General features: G+C 33.4%; 1 protein-coding gene across 3 annotated transcripts in view; it reads right to left on the bottom strand.

The window, feature by feature from the left end:
- Lsamp (limbic system associated membrane protein) overlaps positions 1-16,708 on the bottom strand; it is a 608,883-nt gene that overhangs the window by 210,715 nt on the left and 381,460 nt on the right. For all 3 annotated transcript variants that reach the window (XM_046425212.2, XM_058572824.1, XM_046425213.2), the window contains exon 3: positions 7,057-7,182. In XM_046425212.2, coding sequence (XP_046281168.1) covers positions 7,057-7,182 — 126 coding nt within the window. The remainder of the gene's footprint in view (positions 1-7,056; positions 7,183-16,708) is intronic.

Below are 16,708 nucleotides of genomic sequence, written 5' to 3'. Positions count from 1 at the left end.
GTCTGTATGTATTTCTTTTCTGTGTAGAACCCCTCTGTTACTATTCAATGGCTCATTTCTGAACATTGCAGGTCTTTTTTTTTTTTTTTTTTGGAAGATAGTACAATCTTCTTCTGAAACATCAGTCTTGGAAAAAGATAACAAGTGCTGTAATTTACCCTCATAAGTTCTATAGCTATAGTTAATAGCCAGACTCTGGGAAAACTGTCCCCAAGGAGAAGGATTGACACATAAACAAGCCACACCAGAAAATCTCTAACAAGTCACTGTTTTTATCATTTCCTTGTGAAAAAGACACACTGAAAAAAGAACAACTTGGGTGGGTGTGTTGATATGTGATACATTATAAGAAATAAAATATTAACATTAGCCTTGGTGATAACATTTTAAAATCCCCCTGGTTGTTGTGTTGGAATGGAGGGTAAACTTGAAGAAAGAAAAAATTGAGGTTGTTTTGTGTCAAATTATCAATCTCCTTCAAAATTATCAATATTGGCATCTAAAGTGTAAATAACTAATAATTACAATAAATATGAACAATAATATCAATTATAATTAACTTTGCCATCATACTTTTATTTAATTATCATGAAAATTCTTTGATTTTAATAACTGTTTTAAAAACAAGCTACTTGGAATATTGGCAAAAACAAAGTTATGTGAGGTGTGGGCTTGTATTACTGCTATATTCAGTCGTGTGTAAAGTTCTAATTAAGATACTCCCTTTCCTGTATCCAACATTTCCCAATAGCCTGCAGCACTGAAGTCCAAGGTAGTCCTTCAAGAACACACTAGGCTAATTCATTTCTCTTTGGACAGAGTACTCTTGATATTTGGTGACATCTGGAAAAGGGTAGGAATGGGGCATGAGGGCATTGCTGGGGCATTTGCCAACCTTTGCGAGAAGAGTCAGCACATTAGGTTGTGGAGATTTCCACTGTTTAAAGGGTGATAGTATGAGTTTCTGTATTTCCAAGATGTTTTAGTTTTGGGTAGGGTCAGCCAGTAATCATGCAATTGAATTTGTAATCTTATTTTGTAAATTACACATTTGTTTTAATGAGAAGTTACTTGAAAAGAATTTGCATTTACTTAGTTGGACTTTATGGAGTCATCTGTATAGGGAAAGAATATGTGTTTGACCTAAATTTAAGATATACATACACAAAATAGCTGTCCATATATTTGTTGCACAGAGAAACTATATAGCAGTATATAATGTTTATGTATGTACATCTATCTATAATGTAGTATATACATTATTACATATTGCAGTATATATAGTGATGCATATTGGTGTACTGAAAATCAATATACAAGCAAAAAAAAAAAAGAAAGCATACATTTTACCTATATATATTTTTTTGCCCTTGGGAAAGAAAACATGGGAATATTAAAAAGCAGGAACAACTTTTTTGTGTGTTTAAAACAAGAGATTGAAACTTGAAAATTACTATAACAAAACAGTAGCTAATATCCCCATTTCCCATAAAGATGTCCATGCAAATTCTTAAATGAAGTATGTCTTTATATATGCTGTTTTCCATTCCTAAGATATCCTTTCTTCTCCTATTTTCTTGGCCAGGTCCTATTCATTCTTGAGATCTCAGCATAACAGCCCCTCAGGGGACTCTGCTGGCCTTGCAGATTTTGCTATATGGCCCTGTTTTATTGAATGCTATAATTTTCCTTTATAATGTATGAATCTAATTAAAGGGTTACTCATGCAATTATTAGTTTAATGCTCTGTTATCTTGTTGAACTATAAGCTCCATTTGTGCAGGGACCATGTCTGTCTTACTATTCAATGTGTCTTTTTACAGAATGTGATTTTGCAGACTCTGAGTTCTCTGAGTATATTCAAGAGCTAGCTTTTCTCTGGAAGATAGAGCTTGTCCTCTGTTCTTTTGTTGATTTGAACATCATAGAAAATCAGCTTATTCTGGGTGTGAATCAGAGGTTCATTATTGTGGGAAATAATTTCAACCAAATGAATGATCTGTGAGATGGAGATCAAGATTAATCTGAATATAATTTTGTATTGATGGATGACATATCTTGAAATCAACATACAATCTGCTGAGGTAAAAACAATACATTTTCTTATTTTATCTACTTTTTAAAAAAGAAAACGGGAATATTAAAAATTTTAAATGCAAGGATAAAATGAAGGCAATTAATAGAACAAGTTGAACCATTATTCTCCTTTGAATTGTGACCATGTGGTCAATAGTCTTTATCAACAAAGTGCCTAGGTTTGACTCTTATTCATTCATATGCTACCAAGATGGACTCACAGAACCTGCTGGAAAGTTCATATGAGAAAACCCCAGAGAAATTATTTCCTAGAACTTAATGCGTAGATGATATGTTCTACATGTTAACATGATGTCCTATATTCTAAAATGCTAAGTGGAAAGGCCAGGTAATAGGTACTTATAATTTGTAGTTTTGAATTTAACTAACATAAATGAATTCAGTTTCATGAAATATATTTTTCTCAAACCCGTGTAGCCAGAGACTATGCTAGTAAAATGAGATGAGCTATACATATGGAAATAAGACAGAGCATGAATTGAGTTCAAGAGAACCATTAGTATAGGATTCAGATGTGAAAAGGAATTGAAAGGACAATCTCAGACCAAGCGATTAAAACCCAGGGTTTAATAAGAAAATGGAATTTCAGACTCCTTGGGTATTCTTGGCTTCTCCTAGTACAATGTTCTCCCACTCACTCCATCAAAATACAAAATATTTTCTAAGTAACACTGCTATACTCTTTGTGTTGATGTCAAATATGGCTTCTGGATAGAGAAAATTACACAATACTTCCTGAGTTGTTCTCAGTTTAAGGGGATAATCCTCACTATGCCTTTTGAGCTTTCCAGGTCTAAAATGCTACTGAGGTTGTAAACACTTTGTAGAAAAACTGTTTCTGTAAGCCTGAGCAAACCTGACATCACATGATGAACACTGGAGAAAGGGACTATCTTATGATGGTAAGAGAAAGATTTAGAAACAAAGTTAAATGAAAAGGGGAACAGCACTGCTCACAGAAGAGAGATCAAACACTCCATAGAAAATACATGTTATGGTGCAATTGCCCCCTGGGAGTCACAGGATTATGAAAGTCTAACTTAATTAAGGGAGAAAATAGGTCACATTTAATAACCACATGCATGACACATCATTTGGACTATGTAAAATAACTAACTAAGAGGAGAAAAAAATAAGAAATAAGAAGTATAAGAAAGACAAGCACAGAAAGTATCAATTTCTTCTAGTCCTGGTCAGGTAAGTGCATTGACTTTGTACATAGAAGAAGTTCACCAATCTTCTAATTTCTCTTTTCAGAAATACTTGCAATATACTTGAAAACAAACTGCAAGTATCAAAAGAAAGAGAAACAAAATAGCCTAGCCACAGTTCAAAAATTAAATAAATAAAAGAACAAAATTCAGAGATAATAAATATCCTTTTCCTTATTAAAATAAATAAAATATATCATGCATCTTTCTTCCCTTTCTCTTTCTCATGTCATCAAATGATATGGAATCCATGCATCAAATGTGTGGAATCTTTTCCCTTTCAGGGCTTGATGTCCCTGTGGGGTTGAGCTAATTACAGGTACGTTTTTTTTTTCCCCTCTGGACCACAGTCCTACTCTGCACAGTGGAAGGCACAATTAATAATTGAACAAAGCTAGTTGGATTTTTCTTTTCCTCACATGACCACAGTTTGCAGTAGGCTTTGCTGTCACACAGGGACCAAGTATCTTCCTTGGGTGTCTCCAAGAAAAGGCTTTGCATGATAGACTGAAAAGGATCACCCAGTTTCCAAATTTTGAAAGGAATAAAAAACCCCCACACAAAACATCTAAGTTTCCTTTATAGAATGGCACAGGCGAGTTCTCTCTCCTGTCACCAGGAATATGATTGTGATCATGTGGTTATTTAGGCCAGATGTGAAAGAGATGAAAGAATAAGCTTGGGAATTAATAGCCATTGTAATGGGAACAGTTTGTCTTTGAATCTGCAAATGCATCAGGATGCTAGTTTTGCATGTGCCAGAACAGAATTTGACCCACAGAGAGTGTCTAGATAGATAACTATAGAAAAAGAAAGTTCTTTTCTTCAGATGTCTGAAGGAACTTGATGGAAGGCATATGCAAGGCCCTATGGGACCAATGGCAAATGTAGCAAATACTCGTCCTGTGTCCCAAGCCATGGTTTTGAGCAAGGGTCTGTAAAATCTAATGGGCCAGACAGATACAATTTTAAGCTTTGCTGCAAACCTAAGTTTTGCTGTTTTAGTAAAAAATAAAGCCATAGACAAAATGTAAACAAATGGGTATGGCTGTGTTGGAATACAACTTTGTTTGTACACTGAAATTTGAACTTCATATTTTTTTGCATGCTGAAAAACAGGATTTTTCTTTTGATTTTTCCCCAACACTTACCAATTTAAAAACCTTTCTTATTTACAAGCAGTACATAAATAGGGCAGTTTGGCTTTGGCCTATAGGCTGTAGATTGCTGACCCCTGGTATTGACTATTGGCAATCCTTGAGAGTACATCAAATTTTCTAGTTGATTTTGCAGACTCTGAGTATATTCAAGAGCTAGCTTTTCTCTGGAAGACAGAGCTTGTCCTCTGTTCTTTTGTTGATTTGAACATCATAGAAAATCAGCTTATTCTGGGTGTGAATCAGAGGTTCATTATTGTGGGAAAGTTTATTAATCATGAATCCTAAACTCCTAGACAGGCTGGCAAAGGCCTTGAAGCACTGGTTCCATCTAACATTTTTTTCTAAGTCAAGAGACAAGAAAGAATTCATAATTTGTTCTGGTAGCAACTGCGTTTTTGCCTGAAATTATTATTTACTACTCAATATTATACCAAAAGAAATAATATCCTTCTATTAATGTAGCTCATTACTTGACCATAACATGAATACAATTTATTTTCCCACTTTTTATTCCCTTTTTCCTGTTTTTAATCTATCACTTTGTTCCATAGAAGAGATTAAGAGATTATATATAATATATTTATATAACCTTTTAAATTAATTATAAATGGTAAGACAAAAATTAAAGTAATTCCAAGCAAATCAGGTGAAAATAGGAGTGTGGTCTGTATATGAATTTGATACCATAAATTACTATGTAGATTGTGTAAAAATCAATTTTATTAATATGCAATTTACATATAATAATTTACATTCTATTATAGATGGATCATAAATTTGACTCTGAGTTTGCTAACAGTCAATTCAATGAAGGACTCATGATCATTTATGAAAACTCATTGGATCTATTTATAAAAAAAAACATTGTTTATGAAAAGAGTCATAAAGATATTTAAAACAAAGGGGAATTTTCTCAAAGGGACATTTCAAAATAAAATTACATAAGAATATTAATAATTTATCTTTAGCAACATCAAACACATTGATATTAGAAGTTATCTTTGATAAAACTGTAAAATATAGGCCATTTACATTTATCCCAAATTGGTAATCAGAGAAAGATGCTGCTTGGTGCAGTGGTAGGTGGAATAGATTTGGGGCTAATACAGTGATATCCAGGTACAATGTTCTCCAAAGGTTTTTAGTTCATTTCAGGGGAAAGATGGATGATATCTTCAATCTTTCATATGTGTCTTTTCCCCCGTGTGAGGTATAAAACAATTTTGACATTGATTTCCCAAATAAGTATGTCAAACATTGCTTGCATATATTATCAATAAATGCAGAGTTTCGAGTATTAATAAGAAAGAATTTTGAGTGACAATTTCAAGAATACTTGCCGAAATACATAAGTTGGTTCAATCTTCACCTGAGAAATTAGGTATAATGTTACAGGGGACCCCATGTTCTCAAATTATAAAACACAGAGATTTGTAAAGACATTAAAACAAAACACTACCCTGGCCTTTTAGAAATATCTCAATGGCAGATATATGCCATTTTATGCCTAGCTTTACACGGTTTTAAGGTGTTTATTCCAAAACGAATAAATTATAAATTAAATTCTAGATATTTTATGAAGAAACCATAAGAGAACATGAGGCATAAACTGATTAAAATTTGGGGGCTATCTATCAAAATAAAAAGACATTTTATAGGAATAATTATCCATAGGTCTTCTTTCTGAAATAATGAAACAACAGGCACCATTCTATAATGACTACAATACTTGGAAAGGTAGTTTTCCATATAAGAAAATATAATTGGTAGAGTAGGGTAGTATACATGTAGTTAATCCCAAATAATTTGGTAAAATACTCAAATACTCTTCAAAACCCCAGAAGTTTTTTGAACCTAGTTGATGTGAAGGTAGAAAGGAGGGGTGTTTTGTGGGGAGAGGATTCGGAGGACATTTCTGGGAAATCTTTTTCTGATGTTCCTGGATTAGTGTCAGTATCTGGCATCCATGATAAACTCATGCAGCTTGGTCCATGCTAGAGATGCATCACAGAACCCGATGCCAAAGACAGAGCAGCAGAAGTCACAAACAATATTATATTATTCCTGGCTAATTTCTTCACAAAGTAATACATAGTAAAAACTATAGTTAAAAGCAAAGCAAAACAAACTACAGAAAGCTCTGTAATTTTAATTCAAATAAAACATTGCCCCAAGACACTCAAACTCCAAACTGACATACATTTTAGATATAAAATCAAGTCACTTAATACTCCTATATTTTTTGCCTTGGAAGTATTCTATTAAAAATGAAATAAGATATATGTATATATACATGTGTATATGCATATTAAAATATGTATATATATGAATATGTATATACATGTATTTACATATATATATATATGTATGAATATGCATACAGACACAAACATAAACACACATACACATTTTCAATTCTATGATTCTAAACTTATAGAAATGAACACATTAGCAGATAACATAAGGACTGGAAATAAGACCTTGTTTTGATTTTCTTAGCATTTTAATAACAAGATGCATGCTTGTCCTTCTGATCTAACAGAATGTTAAATAGAATGTGGCATCTTGAAAACTGGAGGGTTGCTTACCGGTTGGTGTAAGGTGTCTCCAGGTGATAACAGGTTCAGGGCGGCCATTGGCCATACAGACCAGAGTCACATTGCTGCCCTCATTCACAGTGACATCCGAGGAGATGTTGGAGATCTTTGGTGGAACTGTAAAGACAAAATCAAATAGAATATTTAACTATGTCAATAAAACAGGCATGTGGCATTTTCTGTGTTACTGAAAAGGCAAATTTGAGCTTTAATTTCTTAATTTAAACTTATATGTTAAGTAGCCAGGGAACTTTTAAGATCCTTGTAGATGTGCTCACCAAGTCACCAAGGTGACTTTATAGTACTAAAGCTGTACTATAAGGTTGAGAATATCTCCCATTATGACCATCTGAATGCTGTAGAAAATACCCAGAGTCATACATTGAAAATGTTGTAGCTATTTTCTGATAAAAAATTCTTTAAATATTAAAAGGTATATACATTTATATAAAATAACAATATTTTTTTTCTTAGCACTATTGCTTAAATGTATTACCTTATATATATAAATAATATAGTCCAATTTCTCCTCCAAATGCCAAGGAGAATAAGCATTATTTAGTATAAGATTCCATCACTTTTTTTTAGTAAAATGTGGTACTTATCACTTAGAAACAGAAGGAAGCCATGGGTTAATCAGTACATTAGAAATCTTGTAAATATTTTTTAGAGTGTTAACAGACCACATGATATACTTTAGAACATAAAAATGAATTAATAAGGCATATGTCACAAACAAGTAGACACTGGAAAAAGTCTATACTACTACTATTCTTAATATTCCCATCACCTCTACTACTAACAATTTAATGATAGATAACTTTAATTAAAGTTATCTAAACCCCTAGGTTCTGTACATGTATCATCTTAATAAATTCTTAAAATAAAGACATGACATCCTATGAGGATTTTATTTACAGGAGGGGCACTGAGGCATAAATGAGATCTGGCAAAAAGCAGAACAGGAATTTGAATCCAGGCAGACTTTAGGACCCATCATGCTCTCAGGCACTTCCTGAATGAAATTCCATCTTGACAATCCAGGCCACCAGATGGCCGAAAATGACAGAAATTACTTTTTGGTGATGTGAGAGATGAGTCCCCAAGGGCAAACAGTACTGCTGTCTGATTCCTTCATTAGTGTTCAGGGTGGCAACATTAGGTTCCACGTTGCTAGGCTTAAGTGGCATGTGAATTATTCACAAATTTCATCTCAGAGGTTATGTGCTGATTACAAATAGAAAGGTTTGTGGTTGGACTGTGATCCCCGCCCCCTTTTTCCTTTTTACTCAGTTGCTCACACTGTCCCTGAGAGCATGTTTCTGAGAGAAGACGAGAAAACATGAAGGGGTTCAATAATAAAAGAATCTTATTTTTCTAACTCTTTCTGGCCTCTATGGACTCTGTATTCCTGACCAACAAGACATTTTTCTTTTTGTTTAAAGAGGTAACTGCCCTGATAGCCATATGATCCCTGCAAATCCTTGAAGGGATATTGATGGTACTTGGGCAACTGACCAGTTCAGAATATCACTAGAAGGAAGTGAAAGGAAGACCCCCCCCCTTCTTTTAGCATTCTTTTCAGTGTTTTTTTTTTAATTAAAAATTTTAATTCTCAAAATTCACAATTACAAAAATGAAATAAGTAAGACACAGACTGGGAGAAAATATTTACAACACAGTGTTATTTTTTAAGACCTCTGAGCAGAAAAGAATGACTCCAAATCAAACCCAATGGCAGAATATTCCCATTATATAACAACCTCTATTTTAGAGTCTCCATTCCTTCTTTTGGCTATTGGGGTTAAGGATCATTTTTTTATATTGATACAATGACTTGCAACATATTCTGCAGACTTTTATAATGGGGACTTGAAAGTTCATACCCATTTTATAAGGAAGAACATGATATTCATAACAGCTTGTCTAGGGTGATTCCTTCAAGAACTATGGCAAGACTTATAATTCAGACTTCCTGAGTGTATATTTGTTCTATTGCTTAATAGTCACAGTTGCTAATATCCACCTGAGTGAGCCAGTGTTATGGAAATCTCCAAATCAACTGCAATAAAATATAAATCTTTGATAATGTTCAAAGACTAAGGTTAAACATCTTAGGTGTCTTCTTTAGTAATCTAAAATCTATAACAAGAAGATATATAGTGATTATAAGAGCCCATGTTAATGGTAATCACTGAATTGCACCAAAGATACAGTATAAACAGAAAATATAGCTGTTTTCTAATCAAAAGGGGATTCCAAATCTCTAACATAAAAACATGCAAATTTATACAACAGAAAAAAGTCTATAGTTGACAGAATTATCCCCATATAATTCTTCTTTATTTTAAAATTTACTGTTACCTCTTTATTTTTTTAATCAAAGAAATATGAACTAAGGATTTTGCATGGACATGTCAAGCTAGTTAAGCCATTTGCTCAGTCTTACATAGACAGGTACTAGTAAAATTGGACATGAAATTTAGAATAATTGATGGCAGGGTTATTTTTAACTATATTGTTTCTCCTAATTTAGATCACTATACTCAGTCCTGAATCTCAGAGATTGGAGAGGCAGCAAATGTTGAACAGTTAGAAATGTAATCACATTGTCTCTTTAAATCCCTCTTGTCTCTGGGTCACTTCCATGGGTCTCACTTCTTCATTATTTTCCTACATTATTTTGTACTGACTTCTTCCTGTAAGCACTCATATGTAGTCTTTTTACTCTCAAAATAAATCTCTCTCCAACTCCACACCAACTTTCAACCTCTCTTTCCAAGTTTCATGAAGGAATTGTTCTGAACCACATCTTCATCTCCCATTAACACTTTAATCTCCAATAATGTGGATTCTCTCTTAATGCTTCAAAGAGACTGCTCTAAAGTAGTTTACCAGTAGCCATACTGTTTCTAGGTCCATGGGCAATTTTTGTCTTTTTCCTGTTTTTTTTTTTTTTTTTTTTTTTTAAGTATTTAACTCTGCTGATCATCACCTCTTTCTTACAGTTCTTTCTTTTCTTGTTTTCTAGGACACCAAATTCAACTGCTTTTCCTCTACCCTTCTGGTCAGTCTTCCCAATTTAACTGTTGGGCTTATCTTATCCCTTTCCTTAAATATCTGCATATCCTCTTTCTTCATGTCAGTCTATATATTCATCGAGTGATCTTACCTACTTTAGAGCTTCAAACTAGTCATGTCAAGATGACTTCTAAATAAGTATTTTCAACCCAGATTTTTCTTATAATCTTTATCTCTATATTTCCAAGTGACTAGTCTATACCTTCATCAATGCCTCACAGATACTGAGTATCATCATCTATATTCCCATGAAACACTTGAGTTATTTTTTTAGTGAATGGTATAATTATGCACAGATTTACCCAAACCACAAACAACAACAAAAACCCATAAGGTATCTCCCTGACTGCCCTCTCTCATTGCCCACACATAAAAATTAGTCCCCAAGTTCTGTGGTATATGTCTTTTAAATATCTCTCAGATTCATCCGTTATTCCCAGTGCTTACTCCCACCATGCCATGTTTTAGACATCAGCATTTTTCATTCATCCGTTTGTTCTTTTGGCCTTTCTTCCTTATTTTGCCTGAATTATTGCAAAGAATGAAAATGGTTCTTTTTCTCTAGCCTTCCTTTTCTCTTGTTCACCAACATACATTCACCACACTACAACCAAGTGTTTTTACTGAGTTATAAATTTGAATATCTCTTGGTTAACCTCATTGCCTTTAAGATGAAATCCAAACTTCTTAGTATGGCTTAACAGGTCATTCATGGTGACTCCTGCTTACCACTCTTCTTCCCTTTCCATTACTTCATCCATATCTGAAGTCAGACCAAATAGTTACTAGTTCTTGAAATGATCTACTCACTTATACCTGGCATTTGACATTCTGTTTTGCCTATATGGAGTATCCTCTTTCAACTCTTCATGTGGGTATCCCCTTTCCCCACCCAGCTTTCAGTTAGTCAGCTGATCTTCTTACTTTCCTGTCACTCCACACCACCCAACATGACATGAGGAACAAGGTGCTGTGTTACGTGTTCTAAATTTGGATCCTGTAGTTCTCTACCACCACACTGAATCATAGCTGCTGTACTACTTACTTGTGCCCTTTACTAAAGTTCAAGAGACAGAAGGAAGGGTCTCTGTTTTCCAAATGACTGAATCTTAGAGAATGTAGTGCTTGGAACATAGTAGATGTTCAAAAAGAATTTGAAAAATTCCAATCCCCATGAATAACTAAAAAGAACAAATAAAAAGAAAAAAAGTAGCAAACTGAAAAGATTTTTCACAGCAAAGAAAACAATCAAGAACATGAACAAAGACCCTTCAGAATGGGAGAAAATCTTTGCCAATCTTTGGGTTATTTATTTTTCTGGTGTACCTCAAATAAGGCATTAATTTCCAGGATATACAAAGAACTCAAAAAACTTAACACCAGAAAAACAAATAACCCAATCCAAACATGGACAAAGGAACTGAACAGACACTTCACAGAAGAAGAAATATGAATGGTCAAAAAATATACGAAAAAAATGTTCAACATTTCTAGCAAATAGAGAAATGCAAATTAAAACTACACTGAGATTCCAACTCACTCCAGTCAGAATAGCAATTATCTAGAATACAAGTAACAATACATGTTGGTCAGAATGTAGGGAAAAACCTACACTCATACATTGCTAGTGGGACTGCAAATTGTTGCAACCACTCTGGAAAACCACATGGAGATTCCCTAGGAAGCTTGGAATGGAACCACCATTTGACCCAGTTATCCCATTCTTCCATCTATACCCAAAGGAATTAAAAACAGCATACTATAATGACACAGACAAATCAATGTTTATAGTAGCTCAACTCACAATAGTCAAACTATGGAAACAAAGTAGGTGTTCTTAAATAAATGAATGGGTAAATAAAATACATGTATACACAGTGAAATATTACTCATTCTAATAAGAATGAAATAATGGCATTTGCAGGCAAATGGATGGAACTAGAGAATATCATGTTAAGTGAAACAAGCCAATCCCAAAAAACTAAAGGCCGAATGCTCTCTCTGATTTATGGATTCTAACCCCAAACAAGTGAGGTTGGGGAGGGGAATAATAGAAATCCATTGGATTAGACAAAGGGAAATGAAGGGAAGGGAGGGGCAGGGGAATAGGAAAGAGAGTAAAATTAATTGGTTATAACTTTCCTAGCTTTGTATTTGAATACACAACCAAGGTAACTTTACATAATGTATAACAACAAGAGTCGGATACTAAATTGAAAAAGTAATATTCTATGTATGCATACTTTGCTAAAATACATTCTACTGTCATGTAAAACTAAAAGAACAAATAAAAATAAAAAATATGTAATGGCAATATAACTATTTACAATGAAAGTATATGTCAGTTGATGAATGTACTCTAAAATATCCATTGTTACTCAATTCTATAAAAATTAACTGGAAGAAAAATATTTATGGAGAATAGCCTGAAGGTTATGCAGTTCATGAAGTCATTAAGTAACTATAGAATCTACTTTTGGAATAAATCACTGTTGGTAAATTCAAAAACAGAAAAAAAAAAGAGGAAAAAGAAAAATTCCAATCCCACCCCTCCTTCCCTGCACTGAAGACATCTCAATGAATTGTCAAAAAAGTACAAACTTTCTTTATGCTCAGTAAAATCCAGTTTTTATCAATATTTCTTTAGCTAACTCTCTAGTCATATATTTAACTATCAACTTCTGTGACTTAATGAAAAAAATAAACCATGGGGCAGAGATAAGTTTATATATTTCAGGCACATATGAAGCATGAAGCATTCGATGTCTAACTTCCTTAATGACAGATTTTTTTAAAAAAATTTAACTAGTTATTTCCTTTTCTATGAGGAGCCATATATGGATAGAGATAACTTCTTTATTCTAGTGGTTTACTAGTCCCTTCCTACTAGTTAGGAAATCATGATATTTAAATTTAAAACATCACTGGTAATATCAAGGTGACAATTTAAAAGTTTCCTCCTATCACTTCCTAAAATCTTTACAGAAAGTCTGGAAAGTAGAGGTTGTTGTTGTTGTTATAATTACCACTACTGCTGCTGCTACTACTACTACTACCACCATTTTACATATGTGGTCAGAGAGGACAGAATGGGTAAAAATCACATTGCAAATTACAGCTAAGGTGAAAACCTATACTTTGTATATTTCCCAAATTTGTTCTTTTTCTGTACCCCATTCATTTCTGCAAGAGTGACACAAATAGTATTTTTTCACTTTATGTAATTCTTAGCAAGAATAAATACCTAGAAAGTTACTATTTAATGTGATAATCTTATATGTATCAACAAATATAAATGGTTTTTCAGAATCACTGTAATATTGATTTATGCTCCATTCTCAGGTTATCCTAATATTTTGAGTACTTTTTCTTTCTGGGCTATCTCTTATAACTCTTATTAATAGGATGTTAGTATGATTTATAATATTTTCCTACATGCAATGTCATAAACCATTTTGTAATGTTTTCAACCTATTGGGTTTCAGTGATCTCTCCAATTTGTCTGGATGATTTCGTTTCCCTTAGTGACTAATAAGTGCTACTTACACTTAATGGAATTGACCTTTGATTGTAATGTTGCAATTTTTCCAATTTGTTCTTTGGCTTTTAAATTTTGGGGGAATTGTTTTTCTTTTGCAAAAGTTTAAACCTTCCTTGTTGTTATATCTATTAATCTTTCTTTGTGTTTTCTTCTGTTGCTTTTGTGCATAGATATATACCTTTCTAACATACGAATAGATTAATACTTATCTCTATTTTTTCTTTTTCTTTGACTTGTTTCTTTTATATTGAACTCTTCAAATCACCTGAAATTTACTTGTGTATGAGAGATAATCAGACCCCCCAAAAAAATTATTAAGGAAATTTCCTCAATACCATTTGTTGAATAATTTGAAATACATACAATATCTTGATTTTCAAAAACCACCCTATAATGTGCTACCAACTAGCCAGTGGACTATTTCTGGGAAACCATAAAAAATTAACATGCCAAGCACTTTTAGCAACATAGCTTTAAAAATTAATCTTTTTAATTTTTTAAGTGATAGTCTGCCATGAAATACATACAAATTCTGTGTTAAAGAAATTTGCATTTTCCTTAATTGAGTATGAATTTAATGGTGGTTTCTTAAATAATGCTATATTCAATGTGAACTTAAATACATGGATTCCTTCAGCTGTGCAATGAACCAGCCTTAAGTAAGATTCTGCCACAGTCTGGCTCTGCCACCCATATTTTCACTTCCCTCTTCGTTTTGTAATTATATTTACCAATCCTGTACCATATTTCCAGGGTTTGTCTTGAGTTTGGGGGAGCCAGATCTGTGTTATATGTTTGTACTGTTCAACTCACTCCTTCTTTTTGTTAAGATTAAATATCTCTTATCTATGACAAGAGGTAGAAATGTAGGCAGAGTCAAGGACAAAAATAAAGTAGATACCTATTGTTCTACTACCCAGAACAGATGCTATTTCTTCTGGCAAAACACTTTTCCCACAGCCATTGGTTTATTGGGACTGTCAATCAATTGACCCACTCTCCCTTTGCCAAAGGCTGGATGCATGGCCTAAGCTAGCCTGTTAAGTATCTCCTCTTCTGTAAAATGGTTTTTATTAGGAATGACTTGAGAGACATTGAAACAGATTCAACCTGTAGAAGACTGTACTAATTGTCCCAATTCTGTGCTCCTCCCTGGATCCTCATCCTTTGTCATGCCTATGCTCTCCTGCAGTAGGTGGCACATACTTCTCTATATGTGGAGCATGTAACTTGCTTTCATTAAAAAGTGAGCGTGTGGAATTGAAGAAGTTTTGTAAAGTGCTGGCACAACTGGATTCACTTACTCTTGTACCTCTGCAATTGCCATGAGAAGAACATGCTTAACTTAACCTCTTGGTACAGGAGGAGGAAAGGAGATTGCTAGATAAAATATAAGGTACATAGTTAAATATAATGAATATTCTTTTTAAATATAGGTATGTTCTAACTATTGTATTAATATTAGGAAAAGGAGTGAATATTCTCTTTAATACAGGTATGTTTCAACTATTGTGTGGGACATGATGACACTGAAATATTTGTTGATTATCTGGAACTCAAATTTAACGGGGCATATTATTTAGTAAATCTGATGACCACAGGAGCAGAGTCACTGCCAGTGAGATTGAGCCTAGATTATTTGACTTTCACACTTAGGAGAAATAAAGAACAACTATGATTTTTATGCTCCTAAATTTGACACATTTGTTCAGCATCAATAATTAGTAATATACATCATGAAATGCCAACCACTTTACTAAATTCTATAAATTGGATCTCTAGAGGTGCATGGCTTCTGTGATTCCCAAAGAAAGATTTTTCTGTTTTTACTTTGATTCTATAAATTCTCCCATATTCTTTCAGTGAATCACTATTTTTTCCCATCCAATTAGCCAATCAATTTTTGTTGCTTAAACCAAAGAATTCTAATTGTGACAAATTGGGAAAGAGTCATTAAGGGAAAATGACAACTTTCCTTGGAATAAAATTGTAGACATCGCTGCTTAGGTACCCCTTTGGCTTCCAACGACTAATTTAGTTGCTTGTTTATCATTGGTTCTTCTCTATCTGTACATGTTGCTTTAAAAATAATGCTAGGCCTGCAAAACCATCTAACCCCAGCTGTGTATGGTTTAATGCCTTTATCCTAGTTTCCTATCCTACTAACCAACAGAAGGAAACCAATAGGAAAGAAAAGTGGTCAGTTGGCTCCTTTTCCTAACCTTCAATAATCAGCAGCTATTGAATTTAATTCAAAATGCCATTTCTAATGGAACAAATTAGCAACAATTTGGTCCCATTAGTTATTGTTCTTTCAAATTTGGGGTAAGGTACTTCTTTTACTGTATGTGTGTGTGGTGACAGTAGGATGTTAAAAAAAAAACAAAACACTATTAGCTCCATAATATCTAACTTTCTCTTTGGTATAATGAAAGAAGCTTGAACCCGGTCATTTGCATATGTAACAGGCTTTGGAACAGTATGGCAAGTCTACATAAGTATTGGATTCAGAACTCCACAGGATGTTTCTTAAACAGTGTTCAGCTTTAATAATCATGATCCTAGAATTCAACACTAAATAAAATATATAATATAACACATAAATGCCATTTTGTGAAACATAAAACATCCATCCAGTCTGACATTTTACTTCTGAAAATGCCCCCAAAACATGATTTTGCTGTGTGGTTTGAGAATTTCCAAGGATGGTTGATAGGATTGAAAAAGGTAGCAGGAGTGCTACACTAGATTGAGTACTGGGAATTTTGATTCTTTCCTTCCACTATCTCACAATGTAACAGAATGTTCTATGATATTTGTTTTTGAATCTCCATGATCAGGCATATTGTCAGTGCTTAACTGATTTGAAATGAACAAATTAATAACCAGTTATTTAAATCTCTCTGAATCTCAGTTTTCTCATCTGGAAATTGGAGGTAATGTACAAAGTTTATATTAGGCAATATTATAGGATTGATATTAGGGCCAAATAAAATAATGCATGTGAACTTCATCTGTAAA

This window comes from Marmota monax, unplaced genomic scaffold (assembly GCF_021218885.2).
Source record: "Marmota monax isolate L192 unplaced genomic scaffold, Marmota_monax_Labrador192_F-V1.1 WCK01_AAM20220418_F8-fsc00119, whole genome shotgun sequence".
In the NCBI taxonomy this organism is placed as follows: Eukaryota; Metazoa; Chordata; class Mammalia; order Rodentia; family Sciuridae; genus Marmota; species Marmota monax.
The sequence above is the reverse complement of the archived record's forward strand: the minus strand, read 5'-3'. Positions and strand labels throughout refer to the sequence as shown.